This window comes from Electrona antarctica (genome assembly GCF_951216825.1).
Source record: "Electrona antarctica genome assembly, chromosome: 21".
NCBI lineage: Eukaryota > Metazoa > Chordata > Actinopteri > Myctophiformes > Myctophidae > Electrona > Electrona antarctica.
In genome coordinates, this window is record NC_136802.1 from 17841842 (window position 1) to 17868031 (window position 26190).

The window sequence follows — 26190 nt, forward strand, 5'->3', positions numbered from 1 at the left end:
AGATTTGTGTTGTTAAAATGTTTCAAGGAATACTTCATACATTTTGTGCACCTTTCTAAACTAAAATTGTTATATGGAACATATAACCTCGAATTGCACCTTTTTAAACTAAATTGTGTTATGGTAGTTTTAGGCCTACCTAACTTACTACACGCTTCGACAGTGTTCGCCAAGCTCGTTTGAACAACCTAAATACACAACGAATCAAACTACGAAACAGTGTAACTGCCATGACCAAATCAGCTAAAAGTAACTTCATTAATGATAAAGCTGAGGAAAACAAAAACAATCCTCATGAGCTCTGGAAGCTACTAAACAATACACTAAGCTATGGTCAGAAACTAAAAACCAGATTTTCGAACATAAACATCAAATCTGACAACACTCTCATCACTGACAACCTTGATGTGGCCAACTACTTGAATATCTTCTTTACAAACATATCAACAACTCTGGTTAACAAACTGCCCTCCCACTCTGGGCTCTTTGGTGTAGAGCACATTACAACCTTCTACAAAAACCTAGGTGTTTGTAAAGACGATTTTAAACTAGTTATGGTAACAACTGATGAGGTAATTAAGAAACTGAGTGCCCTCCAACCCCACAAGGCCACAGGCCATGACAACATTCCCTCCAAATTTCTCAGAGACTCAGCCATCTCTATAGCTCCAATCATCACCCACATAGTAAACCTCTCCATCAAACAGGGACAGGTCCCCCAAGATTTCAAACTGGCCAAAGTAACCCCCTTGCACAAGAAAGGGAGTAAATTAGACCCCGGCAACTACCGCCCTATTTCTATTCTTAGTTCCATCTCGAAAGTGATGGAAAAAATAGTCTATGAACAGGTTGAAAAGTATCTTGCCACTAATAAATTATTGTACGAGTTCCAATCTGGCTTCAGAACATCCCACTCCACTGACACATGCCTCCTCTATTTGAGCGACCACATCAAACAAGAGGTGGACGCTGGCAAATACTGCGGCATGGTCATGCTGGACCTCCAAAAGGCTTTTGACACCGTGAACCACTCCATACTGGTTAACAAGCTAAAAGCAATTGGTTTCGATAGCACATCAGTGAGCTGGATGCAATCCTACCTGGAGGGGAGAGAACAGATGGTGGAAGTGAACGGAACACTGTCCCCCCCCCTCCCAGTGAGCTGTGGCGTTCCACAAGGAAGCATACTAGGGCCTCTACTGTTCCTAATATATGTAAACGACATGACTTCAGCCTGTGACTGCAACTTGTTCCTGTTCGCAGATGACTCAGCACTGCTGGTCTCGGACAGGGACAAACTGCAGGTTGAAAATGCCCTCAGCTCTGAACTCGGTAGAATCTGCACCTGGCTCGCTGATAACAAACTATCTTTACACCTGGGAAAAACTGAATCCATTCTCTTTGGCTCTATTAGTAATCTCAGCAAGGCAAATGGCTTCTCGGTTAGAGTGGGTGACAATGTTATCACACGTAAAGATGAAATTACCTACCTAGGTTCCATCCTGGAGGCTAATCTTTCCGGTGATAAAATGGCCACCAACGTAATCAAAAAAGTCAACCATAGAACAAGATTCCTCTACAGGATCTCCTCACTGGTCAACAAAAACACCTTGAAGACCTTAACAGGAGCCCTTGTACAGGGTTTCTTTGACTATGCATGCACCTCCTGGTACCACAGCACCTCAAAGGCCCTTAAAACCAGGCTCCAGACTTCCCAAAACAAACTGGTCAGGCTCCTACTTGATCTAGCCCCCCGAACCCACCTCACCCCTGCCCACTTCGACAGGCTGGAATGGCTTAGGGTCGACGACAGAGTACAGCATCTTGCAATGGGTCTGGTCCACAAGATTCGATACACCACCAAGATACCCATGTACCTGTCTAGATACTTCCTTAATGTTAACGAAGTCCACACCCACAACACCAGAGGGAGTGCAACGAACCATGTACAACCCAGATTCGGCACAAACAAGGGTCTAAATTCTTTTCGCTCCTATGCCACCAAAATGTGGAACGCCCTACCAACTGTCATTAAGACATGCGAATCCCTTGACTCCTTCAAAACCGCTCTCAAAGGGCACCTACGGATGGCTGCAATTCGAAACTGGCCCCCGTAAAATCTGAATCCCCCCCCCGCCCCCCCCCTTTTTTCCCCTCACTGTATATATTTCTTTTCCCTTTTTACCTCCTTTTTGATGAATTCTTTTTTGATGAATTCCTGTTCTGTCTATAGAAGTGTCTATTTGTACGTCTCTAAATGTTTTGATGATTTGAACATGGTGGACCCTGTTGGAAACAAGTGTAATGCTTAATTGGGTCGTCCACTCACAGTTAACAGCCTTTGTATTGAGTTTGTGCTTGAAATGTACTGTAATTCTGCAAACTGTTAATAAATTCTTCAATCAATCAATCAATCAATACACTACAGGGAACACATGTACATGGTTTCTATTTGTTTTACTCTTTGATTGATCTTTATTCTATCCCTTTGTTTGCTGTGCTTGCTGTGTTTTGTTGATTTGCATGTGCTGCTGCATTGCTTGAAGGAAGCAAAACAAAAATACGTTTTAATTCTTATACCTGTACACAAGATGTAACAATAAAGAACAACCTTGAACCTTGAGGCTACTTTTGGGCTTGTTTTTATGGACCTGGTTGCTTATTTCTCTCACACAATCTGGCAGTGGTGCCTGCCAGTTGCTGGACGGTTGGACGACGCCATTTCGTGGTTAGCTTAGCTGGTTTCAAGGTGATGGTATCAGACAATTGACTCGGATATTAACCTACACAAGTAAAAACAACGGTTGAATTTTACTCATTTTTAATAGTAAGCTCCCGGTGAGTATTTTTAACAGAGAGATTTTTTTCCCCCTATTTTTATTTTTTATTTTTTTTATTTTTCTGACTTTGAACCATCTTTGGGATTTTTTTGATTTTATTTTTAATGTATTTTTCTGGCTGGTATTCTCACTGAGACTGTGTTTGGCTTTTATAGTGGCGTACATTTTGTGATTCGGCTGGTGGCGATTGTAATTAGTTTACAGCTTCCACAACAAGCGACACACGTCTTTTGCCTTGGTTTTTTTCCTCTCGAATAAGACATTTTAAACCTGGTATTTTTAATTTTTCAGGGTTCACACTACAGTATGAGCGTATTTGATTGTTTGTGGTCGTGTTTTTAACGAGGTGGAAAAGATCGAATCGAAGATCGTTCTTTTCTGGACAGAATGATAGGTGGTGCTTTTTCTGGAAATCCGTTTTTAAAAGGCTTTTTATTGTCATTCTTTGTTTTACCCCCACCAGTAACCTGATTTTACGGCCGTTTGAAGTTGGCTGCTAAAGATGTGTTTTTCGTATTTTCTTGGTAATCTTCAGACAGTAAAACGTTATGTCCCTGGCCTGACAAGTGATGTTTTTCCGATGAAGAGAAAGAGAGAATGGGGGCGTTTTCATGAAGCAAGCATACAGCTCTGTTTTGGCGTGTTGTGCTGCCATAGACTGATGCTATATATTGGGAGTTTCAAGTTTGTATATCTGGTGAATATCTATGATAATCATTAAAGTCATGATCTGCAGATTAAGAAACCCATGTTGCATCCATACCTGTTTGTTCTGCATACTGCTTAGCCTAAAAAAGCCAAGGCTGGTGCATAGTTGTTTGTTTGTTTGTTTGTAATTAAAATGAATTAATGGACTATAAATTCGCCTAGTTTTGGCCATTAACCCAGGGAAGGGGGGCTCGATCTTAACTGTCTTTCGTGAATGATCACTTTGTATTCCCATCTATAAATGGTAAATGGTGCATTTATATAGCGCCTTTATCCAAGGCGCTTTACAGAGATTGTGCATTACATTCACCCATTCACACACACATTCATACACCGATAGCAGCGGAAACCATGCAAGGCACCAACTAGCACATCGGGAGCAATTAGGGGTTCAGTGTCTTGCTCAAGGACACTTCGACAGTAACTCTGGGGGAGCCCGGGTTCGAACTGGCAACCTTACGGTTACCATCCAGGCACTCTACCCCTGAGCCACTGCCGCCCCTGCCGCCCCTATCTATTCTATGCAATGATTTTAGTCCAGTTGTGGGAATTATGTGGTGTGGCTGTTGCTCAGTGGGTGTTCTTTAGAAACCTCTTTGACTCCCAAGTGTCTGGCCTGGGGGGAAAAGATCCTTACAGTTCTGGCCTGGGATCTGCTGCAGGGGGCAAATATAAATGTCCCTCTCTAGTCTCTGGGCCACCAGCAGACCATCAAAATGTGTAAGATCTCTGGTGTCCATATGTACATTACATTAGGATAGCCATATGGTGTGTTGTTTTCATCCTAAATGCCTATACTCCATGAGTACACCCACACTCCCACACCACATAGCATGGGTGACCCTGGTGCAAAATCGGAACATGAAACCAAAATCGGAACATGAAAGAAAGAGAGAAGAAAATGAACGGAAACCCATCAACTTGACCCAATAATACCAGGAAAGCATCTGATGTGTCATTTTAGATTTTAGTGGGGTGGTGGATATTCAAAAATGGAAGATAATACAAGCTCACAGCGTGTCACTTAGCAAGCTGTTTGTACATCTCATAATTTTGAACATGTTTGAAAAATCTTGAAAGTGTGAGAACTAACTAAAGGCATTTGTGGAATGGGCCTCGGGTCAGACTGGGAAATATTAGCCAGCTGAGTGAGCTCCCTGACATTGAACAAGATCTGTTGCTTTTTGTCTGCCCTTTAGTTTATTTTATGCAGTTCACTCCTGATAAAATTGTTTTGTATGGCCTCATTGCCCTGGTAATATACAACAAATCATAGAGCTAACTCTATGTATGGCCTCATTGCCCTGGTAATATACAACAAATCATAGAGCTAACTATGGTATATTGTTACTTGAAAAGTCACAAAGTGAAACAAAAGTGCACACATTCTGCAGGTCTCTGAGGTCCTGTGCTCTTATGATTTGAGTTTATTTGAAAACTTAATATAAAATAAAATAATTAACCATTAATAAAATTGACAAACAATACTTTTAGCTGGCCAATAGGCCATGCTGTTTATTTTCTGCCCTGAAAACAGCCAAAATATAAAGGTATAAATGTATAGGGCATTTTATGTTTTTCTTTGTTTTTTATTTTTATTTTGTTGTCAATAAACTATAAGGACCTTTATTATGAAATGGTCTACAAAAGCAAAACTATATCTTTCTCAAAATGTATAATTAAATAATTCAGGATTATTTTTGGTTAGCAGCAGCACTTCCATTTAACCCTAGTTTGAATACTATTCTGCAGTATTTATATAGTGAGCTAAAGAATACATAATGTGCTTTATAAAACTATTTCTGAATGTATGGTTCAAAGGTTTGAATTGAGACAGATTGACTGAGCGTTTCTACCAGGGGAACAGATGGTGGCGACTTAATAAGGCACAAGTCTGTAATATTTCTTTGAAACTCACCATGACCCACATGTCCATCCCTGGTACTGCAGGTATGCTGACACATTCAGGTCATCTTTGGCAAAGGCCTTATTTTCTAATGTCACTTTTTTTTGTGTTTCCCCTTCTTTAGTTTTTGAAGCAGATTTTTTGCGCAGCAACAAATCGTAAGTTGGTCTCTCAACCCCCACCCCCTCCTATTTTTTTTTTTCATCCGTCTTTCTTTTTATTTCTTTTTTTACATTTCAGATCTGCTTTGCCCCCATGTGAAGTTCTTGTGAACTAGCCTGATTTCCTTCTAGATTCCCCAACACAAGTAGCATGTAGTGTTTTTTTCTTTTCGTTGTGTTGTGATGCAATCAAAACAAATGTTTTCTTAACTGCCGTTTTAGATTAGTTACCTAATAACAGACCCTCCCTCTTGTTCCTGGGTGACTCTATTACGGTGGCCCTATCACAGTGTATAGAAAGCTGTATATTAAGACTTAGTAAGTATAAAATAACACTAAAAAAATCTGATATAAAAAAAAAAGACTTCTCCCACAAACAATACAGTTTCCTTTAAGCACTTAACTAATCTTATCACTGCACTCACAATGCTTTTTCCATACTGTACATGAATACACAGTTGAATTCACCAGCATAAGGCCATCGGACAGTAAAGTGTTACCATGAATCTCTTGATGTTGATTACTGAAAATGAAAACAATTATTTGCTTTTTAATTAACACCCCATGCTCTGTGATTAAGGGCATGCGGCGTCCTTGGAATGTGATTGGCTGTGTGCATGGGGATTTTGTGGAATATACATACACACACATTCAATTATTTGTCTTTTAAGAAGGATTATTACTCTTACTGAAAGTACAATTTTTGCTATCAACTATCGGAATGGGAGTTATATTAGGCCCACATAAGCATACCCAACTGTGTATTATTAATTGTGCACTTTAGTAATGTCAAGGCTACATAAAATTCCCAGAGTTAGTCTGAAATTTTAGCCTGTAGATTTTTTAAGTTCCTCAGTCACATTACATTATAATTATGCACATACAAATTAAGTGCACATTCCTAATATCCTACAGCAGGGGTCTTCAACTGCGAGTCAGTCCGGGACCCCTAGGGGTCCTCAGTTACTACAGGGGGCTGGAAAATCATACTTTTTTCTTTTCTTTTTTTTTACATTTTATGAAACCCTAGCATCCCTATTCTGAGGGGTACTTTTGCTGTAAATAGCAGATCTGCAAGCTTTTAGATCTGCTATTTTCAGCAAAGTAGTTTGGTATAGAGGGGAAAAGGAGCAAACCCAGTATACTGTAGAGTCAACGGTGAAGTTTACTAGTTAGTACTTAGGGTGTAAGTGGTTTAAATGTCTGAAAATACATAACACAAATCAAACATATTAATGTCAACAAACCGAAAAAACATGAATTGATGCTGATCATAGTGCTGTCAAACAAGTCTATGAAATCTATTAAAACGTTTAATCTGCTACTACATAGCAGATTTATACAGTATTGGGGGGGGGGGGGGGGGGGTTGTCTCTGCTTCATCTCTCTCTCAGCTATAAGGGGTCCTTGGCCTGAAAAACGTTGAAGACCCCTGTCTTGTATAAATACACGGTCCCCTGTGCCAGTGATGCCGGCTGGCATCCAATCTGTGTTCCCAAGCATTAAACTATGAATTCTAGAGAGTCTTAATTTAACTCCTGACGGTTCATTTAAGACTCATGGTATTTACTGTCCACCCGGCACCGCACCAATGAATTCCTTGAATGAATACACTGCATGCCGCAGGCTACTACACCATACTGTGGAGTCCCATGATGAGACAGATACCGTATCTGTAGCCCCAGCTTTGCCAGGCTAGATACCCCATGAGTTACACAAGCAATCACAAACGATATCACAAACATAACCTCTTAGATTATTCATCAGTGCATAAAGACATGTTTTTAAGGCTAAATGAATGCTTAATTTATATGGTGTGCTGAAAAGGGCAGATCTATCAGCTCGCAATGTGTCGTCAGGCGATGTGTTGTGAGTTTGCAGAATTCATGCTTAATAGCCTATATCAAATTCACACCACCATAGACTGCATGGAACCTGGGAATTAGGAAAGCCTTTGTCTGTCTTTTTCATTTCCCCAGGGAAGCAAACCTTTAACCCCAATGAGTTACACAAGCAATCACACCCATAAGGCTGGCAGTGCCATGCTCTGCCCAGGTAGGGAGGGCATAAAATCTCTTAAACGGTAGCATTATCCTCATACCATAGGGACAAGGCCAAAATACTGGCTCAGACTTCAGGTTTCTCTTTGGAGAGATTATCCACTCAAAGTTAAACCTGACATTGTTTGTCAATAGTTTTTGTTCTAGTGTGAACATTGTTCACAATTATAAACATCCCTGGGTGCTCTGCAGTACTTAATACCGGCCCCCATGTGAGCACATCCCGTGTGGTAGCTGCTGTCATGTGGCCATGGGATGAAAACAACCCCGCCAAATCATGTAGAGAGGAGAGCATTAAGCACAGGCTTAGATAAACAATGTGATCTCCTTCTGGAAACAAGTGCCCAGAGAGAGATGGAGAGATTATAGGTCACAGTTTAGAGTTGTGAGCAGTGTTTTTTTTTGTAATGGCCGTAGCGGCATGCATGGTTTTCATTGTACGAGACGGTGTTGCCTGGTGAAAATAGTCTGATTGGCTATTTAATCTATTTTAGATTTTGTTTTAACATTTTCTCATATGACATTCATTAACAGTCTATATGCATTAAAAAAAAGATACATACAATACATGCGCGCGCACACATGCATACACACACGCGAGCCTTTCTCTTAAAATAATATGTACAGTATGAGATATCCACTTTTCAGCACAAATGTCTTAAAAAGGTATTTTCAGTCCACGGTAGACAATGTATCTATAGGCTTTGCGACAGCATGGGTTTTGAAAGTGTTTTACTGTCCATTTTTTTGTCCGTTTAGGCTCAGCTGCTTTATCACTGTCATTCAATATTTTATACTATTGTGATAACAAATATGTATCCCCAACAGGGTTTTGTGTGGTATCCCCCCCCCCCCCCCTCTTTTACATCCTGGCACATTCCCAACTTTGTTCACAGAGGTAGTTTTCCATTAAATCTCTCTAGGAGTTGCTAAAAATACAACACATTTTGTTTTGTAGCTGTACTACGGTAGTTTTCACCCATAGTGACTATACAGCTCCCATAGTGGCCAATCATTGAGCCTCCCTCCCTCCCCCCAGGATCAGGGGGGACAATAACAACACTCTTCTCTCCAACAGAGTCAGGCAGGCAGGCAGACCTCCACCGCCAACTCTACAGACACAATGGAGTGAGTGATGGCAATTTCAAACCCCAAACACACAGTATATTGTTCTGTAATACTACTATTATCGTAGGCTACTATGTTTCAAAAGCTGAAATATTACATAACGATGACAACATTAAAAAATATTTGTGTATACTAATTTGCTCATTGTCAGTACTTTATCTTAAAACCCAATGACACAGGCCTGTTTAAGATAAAGGTGTTAAAGATAAAGTATATTTTAACATGTATTTTTCATCCTATTGCTGCATCAAACATATGAACATAGCCTATTGTAAAGTATGGGAATGCACATTAACAAAAAGTGTATTTATAGCTGTGGGTGTTTGCTGTAAGTGTGATGTACTGTATTAGTTCTCTGAAATAAATACTGTAGCCTACCTGTGAATATCTTACACTATATAAATACACAAAGTGTATACTGTTGACAGACAAATTGTCATCTTGTCAGGAGCCTTTGCAAGTTTATTGATGTTCAACACAGAATAGCAATTCTTTTGTGCTTTACCTAAAGCCTAAGGCATTATGTCCATTGAAAATAATCATATACTGACCTACTAAAAGTATAAAAACATGTAACATGTTTATGGGCAGAATTAAAAGTTGGCACAGTTGGCACAAAGCAACTCAGCTGAGCTTCATCGAGGATTCATATAATATAACAAGTTTCAGTCAAGCTGAAAAGTCACCTCCAAACCCAATGCAAACGGCCACACATTCACACCAGAACAGAATCGCTTGAATGGTGGGATATATAGCGGAACAGAAATGTGTCATGGCACCCAAGTGGAACAGGAATGTCATCACTCAGTTTCTAACAGAAGCATATGCCAAAAAATTACTCAACTCTCTATCTCCTCTTTCCTCTCCTCCTTTCTCCCCCACCCCTTTTTTTCCCAGTTGGTCTTCCGCCACCGCCAGTGACCTGGCCAGCAACGTGACCAACAAGACGGACCCCCGTTCCCTCAACTCGCGCGTCTTCATCGGCAACCTCAACACGCTGCTGGTCACCAAGAACGACGTGGAGGCCATCTTCTCCAAATACGGGAAGATCGTGGGCTGCTCCGTGCACAAGGGCTTCGCCTTTGTCCAGTTCGCCAACGAGAGGAACGCCCGCACCGCCGTGGCCAACGAGGACGGACGCATGATTGTGGGACAGGTGCTAGGTGAGTGAGTTCGAGTTGTGTAGTGGTTCTCAAACCTTTTCATGTCAAGGACCCCCAAAATGATGCTCATTAGCCTGCCGAACCCCCATTTGAAAATATATGCCAGTGGACCCCCCATAAGAGAAGATTTGTACGGCTCTAGCAGTGATTTTCAACCATTTTCATTTCAAGGGCCCCCCCATACTGTATAAATCTGCTATGTAGTAGCAGATTAAACCTTTTCATAGAATTAGGCTACGGTCCCCCTATTTAATTGCATTTCTATCTCTGGAACTCCCTCAAGGACCCCACTTTGTGTGTGTACGTGTGTGGTTGGACTACACTGCTCTGGATTGCTGTGTGATGGTCATAAGACCAAAACAGTAGGTGAGCAGAGAGTAATTCTGCCTGTAGACCGAAAGCCTTTTGGCTGAAAAGTAGATATTTCCCGATGCTGGAGACTGGGGGTTCAAATAATCCAGACTTGACTTGTGACATTGTTTGATGTGTGCAACACCAAAAGGGTGATACAGTGGGTCACCCTCATGAGCCTTTTATTGTATGCTATTGCTAACTAGACCGGGAAAGGCAGTAGGAGTGAAGCAAATGCCTTCTTCACTTGAGCACAAAAATAACACACGCACGCACACTGACTGACTGACTGACTGACTGACTCATAACATGTTAATTGGAATTTCACACTTCATGTCACTCTCTCTCTCTCTCTCTCTCTCTCTCTCTCTCTCTCTCTCTCTCTCTCAGACATCAACCTGGCAGGTGAACCGAAGCCCCACAGATCAAAGACAGTGAAACGGTCTGCGGGAGACATGTACAGCAGGTGTGTTTTCAGCGTGGCATTTTTTCTATCATCATTTCTAGTAAGGTTGCATGCATGTGTGTGCACTGCAGTATGTTACTGTGTGTACTGTACATGGCTTTAGTTGATCCTCCTACAAGCATGTCATCTACTTATCTGTCTTTTTCTGTGCACAGCAGTCCCGCCTCATTTGAGCTGGACTACGACTTCCAAAGAGATTACTATGACAGGTGAGTTATACATTTTTATTTTCTTGCGTACAAGTGTGTATGCTCGCGCGCGTGTATGCTCGCGCGCACACGCATGTGTATGCACACACACACACACACACACACACACACACACACACACACACACACACACACACACACACACACACACACACACACACACACACACACACTTTAATGAATGAATATATAGGTAAAGGTGCACACAGAAATGTTGCTAAACATTCAGCGAAGGTCAGAGACTACATTCCAGTGTATGTGTCTCTACATACAGTATGGTCGTACATAATGCAGTATGTATGTAGCCTATGTATCATCCACTCCATAGTCCATACACTTGACATTTGCTGGGTGTATTGCTGAGAACCTATAAGAATGTGCAGCTCTACGCAGTGGTGATTTTGACAGCAAATTTAGATTTTAGTTTTAGTCATATAGTCTCACTTGAATAGTTGTCATTTAGTTTTAGTCACATTCTAGTCACCTGGAATCTTTTAGTCAACTAAATCTACGGTTGATTTAGTCGATGATTTTGGCGGGTCTTGATGGTGTCGTAATGGCTGATTTTACACTTGCTGAAAATAGCCGATCTACAAGCTCACAGCGCGATGTGTTGTGAGCTTGTATTTTCAGCATGCAACCAAGAGTAAAATTGTCTTTTACTTATACTGGATCTCTTCTCCACTAGTCCCTTCCTAACTTAATAGTGTCGTTTTTTGAGTGGTGCAACCACTCCAAACCACTCCAAAGAACAGCAATGATGTCCGTGTTGTTCACCTATGTGTTGTTCACCTATGTTTGTGACTATGTATCATGTTTGTGTGTGACTCATGAGTACCAGTAGGGGCGCTGTTGTGCCAGAGACAGAGAGATAGTATTAGACAGATAGATAGTATTGCCCTGTTGCCTGCTAATTAGAGAGAGAGAGAGAGAGAGAGAGAGAGAGAGAGAGAGAGAGAGAGAGAGAGAGAGAGAGAGAGAGAGAGAGAGAGAGAGAGAGAGAGAGAGAGAGAGAGAGAGAGAGAGAGAGAGAGAGAGAGAGACGATATATATTTATTTTATTGTACAATTTTGAGAGAGAGAGGCATAGACGAAATATAAAACAGAGGCAGCAACACAGCCACGCACACTGTATGCTGTGAACGGAACGCGAGTTTTTTTTTCCTAGGATGGCTGCGGGATTCGAGGAATTTGGAGCGCTGTGATTGGTTGTCAGTGGAGTAGGAAGCGCTGGGCTGTCGGAACAGCTCATGGAACAGCTACACAAGTTACTTTACTAAACTATAGCAAAGCACATACAGGGAACTGGAGATGTTAACACCCCAGGGGTGAGTGGCATATGTAGTAGCCCCATATGTGCGTAGGGAGAGGGCACATATGGGGCTACATATGTAGCAACACACATGAACGCGTCGCGTGTGTGCATGCGTGCAGCCTACTGTAGTAGCAAAAAAGTAACGTTAGCCTAGCACGTAGCAACACACATGAATGCTGCTTGCGTGCATGAACGTGGTGCGTGTGTGCGCGTGCGTGCACGTGTAGTGTGTGCATGAACGCGGTGTGTGTGTGTGTGCGTGTGTGTGAGACTGGCTCAGTATGTTCTAACCAGGAGTTTAGTAATGTATAGGCTGCACTGGGAATTCCACTTCTCTTTCAATCAGCAGAGACAGCACTCATCACTTCTTCAGATCAGCCTTGCTGGTCTGGTTAACCTGGGCATTTCCCAGAGTATAATTTGTCAGTGTTGTTCCTTGTATTTCTTTTTGAGTGGTGCAACCACTCCAAGGAACAGCAATGTCCGTGTTAACCTATGTTTGTGACTATGTATGTCCGTGTTAACCTATGTTTGTGTGTGACTCATGAGTACCAGTAGGGGCGCTGTCGTGCCAGAGAGAGATAGTGCTGCACTGTTGCCTGCTAATGAGAGAGAGAGAGAGGGGGGGGGGGGTGTAAGGGGGGGGAGTTGCACCACTCAGTTCACACGGGTGTGATTTTTATTTGTTGAGGGAAAATTTAATTTTCATTTAGTTTCCATTTCATTTTCGTCAGTGAAGAAAGGTAGTCGACGAACATTTTTCGTCCTAGTATTAGTTGACGAAATCAACATTGGCGTATTGCTGAGAACCTATGAGCATGTGCAGTGTGTAGATTAAGTTATTTGGTCAGAAAGAACCGGCCAGATCCGAACGACAGGCATGGGTGCATCCATCCATCCATCGTCCTTATTGTGCCTCTCCATCTTTTTAGGGTGTACACCTACCCGTCACGCGTTCCTCCGCCTCCACCTCCTCTCTCACGGGCCGTCATCCCCTCCAAGCGTCCCAGAGTCAGTCTGAGTGGCGGGGGCGGTCGACGCAAAACCAGCTTCACTTCCTCTAAGAGCAGCCAGAGGACCTCCCGTGCAAGTAGGACACACGCACGCACGCACTCTAACACACACACACACACACACACACACACACTCCTCCAGCCAGAGGACCTCATAATTAATGATGCACGATATAATCGGTAGCATATCGAAATCGGCCATAAAAATGCCATATCGTTATCGGATCGGTCTCAAAATAATCCCGATTATTTTCACAGATATTGATGACGCAATAATAATGTGACCGTCAATGGCTCTGTCGCCTTTTTTTGTGTCTTTCTTATGTTTGAAGGCAGCATAATCCGTATAATATCAGAATCGGTCAGAATCGGTATTGGCAGATATGACCCTGCAAATAATCGGAAAATCGGATATCGGTCATAATTTCATAATCATGCACCCCTTTCAAACAAACACTAATTATTATAACAGCAGAAGGGAGTTCCAACCGCGCCTCAAGCCTATGGCAGGCCAGTCTGGTGCATCTCAGAGGCAGGACAGGTTGCAGGAGGAAGGAAGGCGTACGTTGTCTCTTTTTTACTTGCACCCTGATAATAACATAAGGGCTTAAACTGTCCGAGTTGCTCCAGTGCCTTCCTTCCTCCCACTAATTAGCAACTCACTAATTATTAATTATTATGAGTTATAATAATTAGTGTTTGTTTGAAATCCATCTGTTGGACTGACTGATTGTCTTCCTCTCGCCACAGTGAAGGTGGATGACCTGCAGACCATTAAGAGAGAGCTGACCCAGATCAAACATAAGGTGGACTACCTGCTGGAGAGCCTGGAACACATGGAGAAAGACCACAACAAGAAGTCAGGTAGGCATGCAGGCATTTTACTTGCAGGCAGGAACTGTATGCGGGCATTACATTAATTTTGCTCCTGTGCCACTAAAATGTGTGACGCCCTACCAATGGCCATTAAGAAATGTGAATCCCTAGACTCCTTCAAAACCGCTCTCAAAGAGCACTTAATTGCGGGTGGCTTCAATTCGAAACTGGCCCCTGTAAAAATAAAAACGTAGCATTATCGTAGTATAGTAACGTATAATAACGTAGTATCATGAATCCACAAAATCCCAGAGGATAGCACTTTAAAGGCATTACTGAAAACACTTATTTACAAAGTCTAGTAGTAGTAGTTCTGATGAATTAAAAATGGTGGACCCTGTTGTAAACAAGTGTAATGCTTAATCATGGTGTCGTGCACAGTAACAGTTTTGTATTGACTTGTGCTTTCGTTTGAAATGTACCCATTCTGCATACTGTGAAATAAAAATTTCAATCAATCAATCAAAGTCCTCGATGGAAATAAACAAATTGACAGGGGAAATGACATGCATAATGCATGCAATACATACTGTAGGTCTCCAGCAGAACATTGATGCTTAGCGGCCAGCGACCTCTAGTGTAGCAAAAGCTGTGTCCACATCATGACATGTACAGTATCACAATTCTCAGGGGTAGTATGGAAGAGACTGCTTCTCCTCTGTACTATTCTCTTCCTCTTATCACCTACCATTTCCTCTCCCTACAGAACAGAAGAGCCAAAAGCCAGAGCCGGGGGAGGTGTCTCCCCTCCACTCCTCCACATCCAGCAAGAAGGAGGACAGCCTGAAGAGGGACAGAGAGAGGGACAGAGATGACCTCCTGAACGACTCGGAGGAGGAGGGAGATCTGTTGGAGGAGGAAGAGGTGAGTGGGGGGGTTGCAGAGGGTAAAGAAGCCAGGCTCGCAATGAACCTTGAAGCAGGGATTTGTACTCAAGTGTATGTGTAGTGTAGTGTAGTGTAGTGTAGTGTAGTGTAGTGTAGTGTAGTGTAGTGTAGTGTAGTGTAGTGTAGTGTAGTGTAGTGTAGTGTAGTGTTTCACAGAAAACATGTCCTATATACATGTATAACAGAGCTAAGGTGATAGCATTAAAGCCTTGGTTTAAGTTGGTTATCATACCACAAATTGGCAGAGTGACGTACACGCAGAGTGACGTACAAAAACAATTCACTAGATGTGACTGTGAAAAAATAAGGAGGCAGACTAGAGAGATGCATGGCTTCTCATTCAAAGTCTTCTCGAGCTATGGGGCTACTGTAGCAGCCACTGTACTTGCACTGCCACCTACTGTCCATAGGTTGGACTGAGCACCCTGCAAATCAACTTAACTTTACTGTCAAGTCACATCAGGTGTATAAGAGTGTGTGACATTTTTCAGTGCAAGTTATAATGTATCAAATAGCGCTACGAGCTTGTAGATCTGCTATTTTTTTTTTTTTAATCGTGAACATGTTTTTAACTCAAATCTTTGCTTCTGGGGGTCCCTGGTACAAAATATGTTGAGATGGGGGTCAATGGCCCAATACATATCATTTTGGGGGTCCTTGACATGAAAAGGTTTGACCACCACTGATACAGAAACATAGGTTTTCAGAAAATTGTCAGGATTTACAAGATATTTGTAAAGAAAATTGTTCAAAAAGTCACAGCGCTCTGGTCAAGGCGGTCGTGTTCACACACTGACACCTGCCCTCTCTTACCCAGCAGGTGAAGAGTAGAGGGAGAGAGGAAGAGGAGGAAGAGGAGGGAGAGCAGGAGGAAGGCGAGGATGATGGAGATAGCATCAACGGAGAAGACCCCTAAACACCACACCTAACACAGACACACACACACACACACAGACACACACGCGCACACACACACACACACACACGCAAACGTGTTGCATAGGATTGTATTAGCACACCATACTGCGGTCATTTTTTTATTTGATTGGACACATTTCCACAATTCGGTGTGTTGTAGCTCATCTCTCCCATTCATCCTCAAACACACTCACACAGACACACAAGTACGTCAAATATATGTTCGTCCTTCTATATCTTCCTCTTACTTTATCTTTGCTTCTTTCATACTTTTGTTAACCATCACCCTTTTCTGCCACTGGAGAGATGCAAAAATCCCAGAATGGTACATTTACACCAAATTGTCATTTAGTCTGGGCTGAACGTATATAGCTCATGTCAAAATCCTTTTATCACTCAAACTAAATCAGCATTTCCACCACACGCTTGGCTTGAATAGCTTGGCTTGAGTGTAATTGTGCCGTGGTATAATCTCACGTCTACACAGAGGGTTACATTTTAAACGGCTTGAGCCGCATTCTGGGGGCAAAGACTCAGCAAAGATAGCGAATCTACAAGTTTGTAGATCAGCATTATTATTTAGTTTTTAGCAAAGATATCGTGTATAGGGGAACAATAAGTGGTAGCCTAGTATAGACCTGTGAGGGACTGTGGTCAACTAAGTAAAAGCATACAGGGTTTAAGTGCTTAACCCGACACTACAGCAGCACATCAGGTGATTTGAGTAATTGCCTCCTACCCGCACCCCATACCCTGCACATGAAGCTATGGTAATGGGCTATATGCACACAGAAAAAAGCCGTTTCCACACTTGGGTGTCTAGGCGCAGCAGTTTTCCGCTCAGAGCCGGCGTCTCTTCCTGGTTTTTAGACAGCTGGTGGATGGAAATTAAGCTCCACCCATGCGGCTGAATGCCGCGGGGGCAAGCGTTTCCGGGAATCTGGCCGCCGCGGGCTCACGGCATTCAGCCGCGTGGGTGGAGCTTCTTTTCCATCCACCAGCTGTCTAAAAACCCGGAAGAGACGCCTGCTCTGAGCAGAAAACTGCCGCGCCTAGACGCCTAAGTGTGGAAACGGCTTAACTATTCCTACTTCCGGGCTGCTTCCCTACTCGGTGTTACCGATGATACTAATTAAGGCTCTGTTCCATTTAGTGTGCCGTGCACTCAAAACGTTTTAATAACCTTAATAATGGGTTACGCCCTACGGGTCCATTTGGTTCCATGTGTACACTCTCAGAGTTTCACACCCGTATGGGGCCATTTGGAACCCACTCAAGGACACTTTGAGACCCACTGGTGTAGCAGTGGGTGCAGTGTTTCCATTGAGCCAACATGCAACAATAGCAGCACCCTGACTCTGTTTGACCAGAATGGAACAGTTCATTAGTAGTATCGGTAACGCCTATATCCAAAATGGCGTGTGTGCATATTGTGTGCCCATTGGCACATGATTGGAGGCCGCACCTGGTGGATACTGAGGTCTTCTGTAAAAACTGCCTCGTAGCCTCCAGCAGATGGCAGTGTAACATCACTTCACTCATAATAGGACACAAAGACATTTTTTACTGTTGGTTGGGCAATGTTTTATTTTTTTTAACTGTTCAGCATGGCAAATAAATAATATAAGCCTGTGCAAGAAAACACCATGGGATTATGCAACTGTGCTCAATTGCTCTGAAATGATTCACTTTTCTTTCATTGCTATACTGTTGTTAGGCTGTGAGGCGTTGTGACCTTAACTGACCTTGACTTGTGTAACGCTGTACCGCCCGCTCCATGTTTGTTGGTTTCTGTTTAGTGTGTTGCATTTATGTTTGACTGCACTTGGTGAGTTTGAATAAACATGTTTTCCAAGCCGGATCACAGCACCTGTTTCTCTGAATCTAGAATGCCTGCGTGCGTGCAGGAAGGAACATTGTTAATGTAGCCTATGGGGCTGTCTGCATGGAGTTTAATAAGGCAAATATAAAACCTATATTCAGCTGGCTATGGCCGTTTTTAGCCCAAGGAGTGTTTTTTGTGCAAAACTAATGCTTGGAATGGATTCAGAATCATGAAACCCCCCCTAGTTTGACATGTCACATGCTACAAAAACCATAAGGAAAATCAGAAAATCTAGCCTTATATAGGTTGTTAATGGTAATGTCACATATATCCCACTATGAAAGACATCGCTCAATACCAACAGCCGGTCAGCAAGTGGATTCATTAATGTATGTATATGACAATATTTTAGGCCAATAAAAAAAACGATATACCAAATTTCCCACTTGAAACAAAAGAAGGCTGTTGGCTGCCGGACTAAAACGGATTGTAAATTAGAAAGAGGGATGAATAATGGCAGGCAGCCTTTGCGTTTTAAATGTGATTAAAGTGAGACCAACAGAAGTCACAGCCGGGGAAATCATGACACGGAGGCCGGTGATGAAGGCATGGAGAGAAGATAGATGACAGCGGAGACCGGTGATGAAGGCATGGAGAGAAGATAGATGACAGCGGAGGCCGGTGATGAAGGCATGGAGAGAAGATAGATGACACGGAGGCCGGTGATGAAGGCATGGAGAGAAGATAGATGACAGCGGAGACCGGTGATGAAGGCATGGAGAGAAGATAGATGACACGGAGGCCGGTGATGAAGGCATGGAGAGAAGATAGATGACAGCGGAGGCCGGTGATGAAGGCATGGAGAGAAGATAGATGACAGCGGAGGCCGGTGATGAAGGCATGGAGAGAAGATAGACGACAGCGGAGGCCGGTGATGAAGGCATGGAGAGAAGATAGATGACAGCGGAGGCCGGTGATGAAGGCATGGAGAGAAGATAGATGACAGCGGAGGCCGGTGATGAAGGCATGGAGAGAAGATAGATGACAGCGGAGGCCGGTGATGAAGGCATGGAGAGAAGATAGATGACAGCGGAGGCCGGTGATGAAGGCATGGAGAGAAGATAGACGACAGCGGAGGCCGGTGATGAAGGCATGGGGAGAAGATAGATGACAGCGGAGGCCGGTGATGAAGGCATGGGGAGAAGATAGATGACAGTGGAGGCCGGTGATGAAGGCATGGGGAGAAGATAGATGACAGCGGAGGCCGGTGATGAAGGCATGGGGAGAAGATAGATGACAGTGGAGGCCGGTGATGAAGGCATGGGGAGAAGATAGATGACAGCGGAGGCCGGTGATGAAGGCATGGGGAGAAGATAGATGACAGCGGAGGCCGGTGATGAAGGCATGGAGAGAAGATAGATGACAGCGGAGGCCGGTGATGAAGGCATGGAGAGAAGATCGATGTTTTATAGCCAACGGAAGACTGGCGACAGATGGAGGAAAAGATGACAGATGGAGAGAGATAACATCATTAGTGCAAAACAAAGGTTTTGTGGCTTTTGGCGGCAGGACAGGGAGATGAGAGAAACAATGAAATTGACATGACATAGTTAATATCTGTTTGCCACATGACGTTAATCCCTATGGCTCAGATAGGCTACATGCCACAAAAGGTTCATAATCTTTTCAATGTAACACTTGTGTTTATGACAATACTATAGACCATATACACTGTAGTGTCAAGGATATTCTAATCCACCAGGTTCCCAATCTGATGGTGCCCTCACCCCAAGATTAGTTTGTATTGATAACTGGATTGAAAGTTATTTCTGTACATTGTTGCGACCGCAGGTTGCAGTTAACTATGGAATCTATAGCATGTGTGTGTTGGTTTGTTGGTTGGTTGGTCACCCCAGGCAAGACCCCATAGGCCTATATGGTGCCCAGGTCCTCGTGACATCACGTGACATCAGCCCACATATGGTGCCCAGGTCACCGTGACACCACGTGACATCAGCCCACATATGGTGCCCAGGTCACCGTGACACCACGTGACATCAGCCCACATATGGTGCCCAGGTCACCGTGACACCACGTGACATCAACGATGGATATCCCTGATGTCATAGTAAATGCAACCTTGCTGTCGCAGTTAGGCCCATATATGGAGATCCCTTATGTCATCAATATAGGCCAGCAACTCTACATCTGACCTCAAACCCTTAGATCTCCATATTGTTCTGACATTCCATATGTTGATCCTTCCCCATCCATCCTTCCTCCTCGATGTCTCCCTTTTGACTTATAACTGTCCATTCAAACTCTAGACGGGCTCCCGGGCAGCTGGCAAAAACTAGAGTTCTAGAGTTCTAGCAGAAAAGGCCCACCTGTCCATTCAAACTCTAGACGGGCCTGCCCCAAAGTTATTAGTGCAGCCGCACTAAAAACGTTCTCAACAGTCCGGCCCGGCCCTACGTGGGCCCTCATCAAACCCTGTACACTCAAGAGAATGTCCCCGCTACCACCCTTAGATCTCCATATACTGTATGGAACTGACCTGTTCTGACATTCCATATATTTATCTGACCTCATCAAACCTCCTTATATGGCCAGTACAGAACTCATTCCATGTTGGTCTGACCCCCCATTCCAAAGCGCCAGCGGTCGCCCAGCAGTTTTCCGCCAACGAGGCGGATGCGTGCACGCCACTTCTCGCCCTCAGGCGTCTTACTGGTAGTATGTGTTGATTGATTGAAAATTGTATATTAACAACAGTTTGTAGAATGGGTATACAGTTCAGGGGAAGTACAGATACAGTACAACACAATCTGCTAAGACGATAAAACCAGAAAAAAGCACTAAGACTTGTTTATATAGGAACCTCCAAGTAAGCTATGGGACAACTACACACAGATGAATAACTAGTCTGCAGCATTTTCTGTTATTTCACAGATGCGTGCGTGCGTGCGTGCGTGCGTGCGTGTGCGCGACGTGCGTGTGCGCGACGCGTGTGCGTGCCTGTTGTGATGCATTGAACAGCTTTTGCCTTTGAAACGAAAGCCTTATTAGCTCACATGTCCTCACAATATGTGACTTCATAACAGTCATTTGGTTCAATTTACCAAGTGCAAATTAATTAAGTGATGAAAGTAAAGCTCACATGACTACTTGCTGGACGAAAGTTTAGAGAAGTAGGCCTGTGACCATTTCACTTATCTATAAGTCATTGATCCAGCTGCACAGTATTAATGTTAATTTAACTTTGAGTGCTACTTATTTTAACGCTACACTGAGGATTATATTAGTGTGTGATCTCCCCCAGTCTACCACTGAGGTGTCCTTGAGCCAGTCGTGTAACCTCCAGATGTTTCAAGGACCATACCACCAGCAATACTAGGCCTATATATGCATCGTCTAGAGCATTGGTTTTCAACCAGTGGTCCTTGAGGGGGTTCCAGGTGGTCCCCATGCAGCTAAATGATGGAGAGTTGGGTAACCAAATGGACCCTTGTGTATGTTTAACCCTTATATAACTCTTGAGAGTGTCAAATGAAACCAAATGGACACGTAACCATAAACATTTTACGCTCTCAAGAGTTAAACTATTGTTAAACAAGAAGTTTACACAATTAGAGAATGTAGAAGAATTGTCTTTTTGATTGTTTGCCTGTTATCTCCTATACCTATAGCATGGAATTGTGGACAAAATGTTATCCAACGACAAAAAAATATTCAAAGTTTTGAGTCTGCAAGGCTAAATGTCATCAAATGGTGGTCTGTGGCTCAAATGGCGAAGAAATAGTGGCCCTTGATATGAAATGAGTTGAAAACCACTGGTCTAGAGCAGTGGTTTGCAACCTTTTCCATAAGGCCCATTATGTTTTTGGCCATTTGAGCCACAGACCACCATTTGATGACATTTAGCCTTGCAGACCCAAAACTTTGAATATTTTGTTGTTGTTGGATAATATGTTGTCCACAATTCTAGCTTTTGGCTAACGTTGATGTGATGCAGATGTTTTAACAATAATTTAACTCTTGAGAGTGTAAAATGAAACCCAAGGGACAAGTAGGGTAGCTGATCTACATTGTCTTGTGTTGTTGCAGTGCGATGCACCGTGAGCTTGCAGACTCGCAGAGCATTTGAAGTCTGAAAACATGACATTCTTTGCCATTTCTTTTTACATGCCCAAAACATGGATGTCAGGGTTAAAGTGGTTAATGAATGCGAAAACAGGACGTGAACAACAAAATCAAATTCTTCCTTGGAAAGTCTCCACAACAACATCACGCCTGTAATGAATGGATTCACATGACCTCGGCCCATGTGACGCTAGCCTAACTGGGTGTATGTATACGTCACCCTTGATCAATTATAAAGTCTTAACGTGACTAAACAATGTAATCAATACACAGGGGATGTTATGTTAGGCCATGGCATAATAATAGTTAGATGGGGAACATTGCCCAGTCCAGCAGAATCAATGGCTCAGTGGCACAGATAAGCTTTATGAGTAAATGTTCACAAGCATGGAAGGCATATACACTTTATACAGTGTGTCCCCCCCCGCCTCTCTCGCTCTCTCTCTCTATATAGCTCTCGCTTTGATCTCTTTATGTCTCACCCATCATCACACATACTGTACATATAGAGATTATGTGTGTGTTTATTTACAGTACAATATAACTAGCACATGCACTACTTAAAGTCCATGATATATATATATATATATATATATATATAGTATATATATATATATATATATAGTATACGACATCATAAGCGCCATGTTTACACATACACCCAACCACGCTTATAGGGTCCCTGTGATGATGCTTAATTAGTGCTATGGATATCATAACCAAAGCGTCTTCATATATTGATGCCCCCCATGCTGTAGATATGATTGATTATACTTCCTCTTCCGTGTTTGACATGATGGGAGTGCAGCATTGTGAATGTAAATGTTTATAATATATCAGTCCATGCAATATATAACCATGGTGGAAGAAGTAGGCTACTATAAGTAAAACAATTGTTTAATTCATAATTTCCAATAATAATCAAAACCTACAAAGTAACTATAGTAAAAAATTGTAGTGTACAAGTACAATATTTGCCTCTATTGATGTAGATGTAAAAGTACAGACATTTTAAAATACTCTGTAAAGTAACAACAGTGGATTTTGTACTTGAGTACATGTACTCAGGTACATTACACCAGGTGTACACCAGTGGGGTCCGGGGACCCCCAGAGGTCCTTGAAGGAGATCCAGGGGGTCCCCAGCTAAATGATAGTTTGGAACCAAATGGACCCTTGTGGGTCTGTAACTCAGAGTGTACAAATGGAACCAAATGGACCCGTCCATTTGGTTCCATTTGTACACTCTCAGAGTTAAATTAACATAGATTTTACAATATAAATTGGGGTCTCAGAGGTAGAAATGCCATTAAATGGGTACCCGTCTGTAGACTAATGAACGTCTGTCATAACCCGGCCCGTTGGGCCATGACAAATGGAGGAGGACGCAGTAACAGTGTTCAAATAACAATAATTTATTCACAGAAAAGGGTAACTAATAATAATAGGTCAAATAATGCTTACAGAATGTATGAGATGTGGAAGTCAGTGAGATCAGTGGTGTCAGTGTGGATGTGTGGATAGTATGGTGAATGGGTGTTGTAGTGTGCAAATCAAACAGGTAAGGGAAAGAAACAGAAAGGTGCTGTCATCTGGAGAGGGAACCGATAATGGCTGGCAAGCCCTCTTTTATAGGAGGTTCCAGGAGCACTGGCCAGGTGCTCCTAATACACCTAATGAGGAGTCTGTAAGTGGGCCGACGCCCACATGATCTGTGAGAGAAACACACACAGGGCAGTACCATATACACAGCATAGGCCCTGTAGGCCAGGCCAAGGGGCCGTGACAACGTCAAACTGGGGGTCCTTGACATGAAAAGGTTTGGGAACCACTGCATTACACCACTGATTTAATTACTATCAGTCCCTATAGAGCGTCGCAGTCCCGCCCCCTACCAGGGCCCAGGAAATGATTCTCCGTTCATTTTCCTCAAGACATTTCAGAAAGTATTTAAAGACGTTTACGCCGCGGACAAAGCCAACTCGAGTCGTGACAAATCATGACGACAAACACAATTTTTGGGCCGAACAAATAATTAGAAAGAAGAAAAAACGGGAGGTTACAACACTTTTTTTGTTGTTTTTCTTCTTTGTAATTATTTGTTTGGTCCAAAATATTGTTTGTGTTGTCATGAGTTGTCACGACTCGAGTTGGTTTTGTCCGCGGCGTAACCGTCTTTAAATAAATACTTTTTGAAATGTCTATGGGAAAAATGCATTGGGATTCATTTCCTGGGCCATGGTAGGGGGCGGGACTGCGACTCTCTATTCTGGGCATATGTCATCACATTTGTTGTGGGGAAAAAGGGGGAAGATCAAGTACAGAGTGCCCCCTGTCAATGAAGTATTCATAATAGGATTTAGGTGGTTGAACGCATGTGCACACAAATACAATTGCACTCATGTCTCTCGCTTGGGAGATCCGAGGCCTGTTTTAGTGTTTCTCCTTGCTGGCCACTCCCACATTAAATTACACCACATGCCTCATCAGCCCAACGCTTCCCTTCTCATTACTCACCTGAGTCCAACTTCTCCACCACCTATAAAACTGGACTCATTCTGCCTCATTCTTTGCTAGAATAGAACGTAATGTTGTTGGTGTGTCTTCCGGACTCCTGCTTTTCAGTATTTGATGATGTTTCCCAGTGATCCTCAGGTTTGACCTTCTGCTTGTTTTTTGAACTTTGACACGGCTAGCTCCTTTTTGTTGTGTTTGCCTTTAGGACGGATATTATGTTTTTTTTACTTCAGTTTATGTAAGCTTTTCCCTTTTGTTTGGTCAGACTCACTATTAAACCAGAGCCATAGAGTATAAGACAGAGTTACAACAACTCCGTTCTACATGGGGCCAGTCCAATATGGCGGCTCTTCTACATAGACTAAGGCCCAATCCCAATCCACTCCCTTGCTGACTCAATGAGCCCTCACTGACTTAGCTGCGCGTTCATGTGAAGTCTGCGAGGGCTTGAGGGATGTCCTATTGGAAATCGGTAAGTCAGTGAGGGCTCAGCCCTGCCCCTTTATGTGCCCTTTGCCAAAGTCAGCATCGATGCTGACTTTGGCTGACTTTGGCAAAGAAATTACCCACAGTTCATAGCGTTACCAGGGGAATGAGGGGGATCCTCCGAACGTCAATCATTTAAGTATGCAAATTAGTTATGTATCGTGGTTAGAATGTCAACACAATAGTTTCTCACTGTTCTCAAAGGGAGACGGAATGGAAGGATAGTCTATATATTCAATAACAATAATAATAATAAGGGAAATGATGAGAAATGAGCAAAGTAAAAGAGTGTGTGTAATATATTTGCATGTATTTGTATATGCAAATATATGCATAGGCCTATACAAAATGTATATGCATATATTTGTACGTATCTGTCAGTGGCGCAGCCAGAAATGCAAACAAATCGGGTATATCGGCTTTAATTTGCCGTATTTTCGGCTCTCGTTGGGGTTATATTGCACCCAGAGTGACAGCCAGGCTGTTCTTATTTTTACCTTTAGTTAACAAGACACAGACCCGCTGGAACGCTTCAAATACTGTCACACACACATCTGTCAAGGAGAAAACACAAAAAAGGGATTATATTTCCATTGCTGTCCTTTACGAGAGAGAGAGAGAGAGAGAGAGAGAGAGAGATGGTATGAGAGAGAAACCGAATTAGAAGATGAGAGCGAGGACTGTTACAGTGCCAGGGAGGTCATGACACGAGAGGAAAGAAAGGAACGACGGAACGAGGGAGAAAGGACGGGAGAACAGAGGAGAGGAGAGGAGAGGAGGGGGATGGATCTGTAAGCCTCCTGGGGCGATTCATCTTTGTTTGCCAACTGAGAGCTTTCTCTCTCTGTGTGTGTGTGTGTGTGTGTGTGTGTGTGTGTGTGTGTGTGTGTGTGTGTGTGTGTGTGGCGTGGGCGCGGGCGCGCGGGTGTGCGTGCGTGCGTCTAGCAATGTTCAAGGCAAGCAGGAAAAAGTAGAAAGTGTGTGTGTGTGTGAGAGAGAGAGAGAAACAAAGACACAAAGACAGAGCTCGACTCAGGTACTTCTGCTTGTGTGGGCATGCTTCTTTTTGGCCGCTACACAAATGGTGTGTGTGTGTGTGTGTGTGGTGTGTGGTGTGTGGTGTGTGTGTGTGTGTGTGTGTGTGTGTGTGTGTGTGTGTGTGTGTGTGTGTGTGTGTGTGTGTGTGTGTGTGTGTGTGAGAGAGAGAGACTCAGTCAGA

At 43.0% G+C, this 26190-nt stretch overlaps 1 protein-coding gene across 8 annotated transcripts; it reads left to right on the forward strand.

The window, feature by feature from the left end:
- Positions 1-2707: 2707 nt before the first annotated feature.
- On the forward strand, positions 2708-17862 carry hnrnpc (heterogeneous nuclear ribonucleoprotein C). 8 transcript variants are annotated; one of them, XM_079490392.1, is made up of 10 exons: positions 2708-2838; positions 5579-5616; positions 8754-8803; positions 9701-9966; positions 10708-10783; positions 10939-10992; positions 13240-13397; positions 14071-14184; positions 14903-15060; positions 15901-17862. In XM_079490392.1, the coding sequence occupies exons 3-10, from the start codon at positions 8799-8801 to the stop codon at positions 15997-15999; spliced, it is 930 nt and encodes a 309-aa protein (XP_079346518.1). In that variant the 5' UTR covers positions 2708-2838; positions 5579-5616; positions 8754-8798; the 3' UTR covers positions 16000-17862. The 8 variants fall into 8 exon arrangements, with proteins under 8 accessions (XP_079346518.1, XP_079346515.1, XP_079346520.1 ...); XM_079490389.1 differs by having other exon boundaries at positions 5579-5612; XM_079490394.1 differs by having other exon boundaries at positions 5579-5612; positions 15904-17862.
- The last annotated feature ends 8328 nt before the right edge of the window (positions 17863-26190 follow it).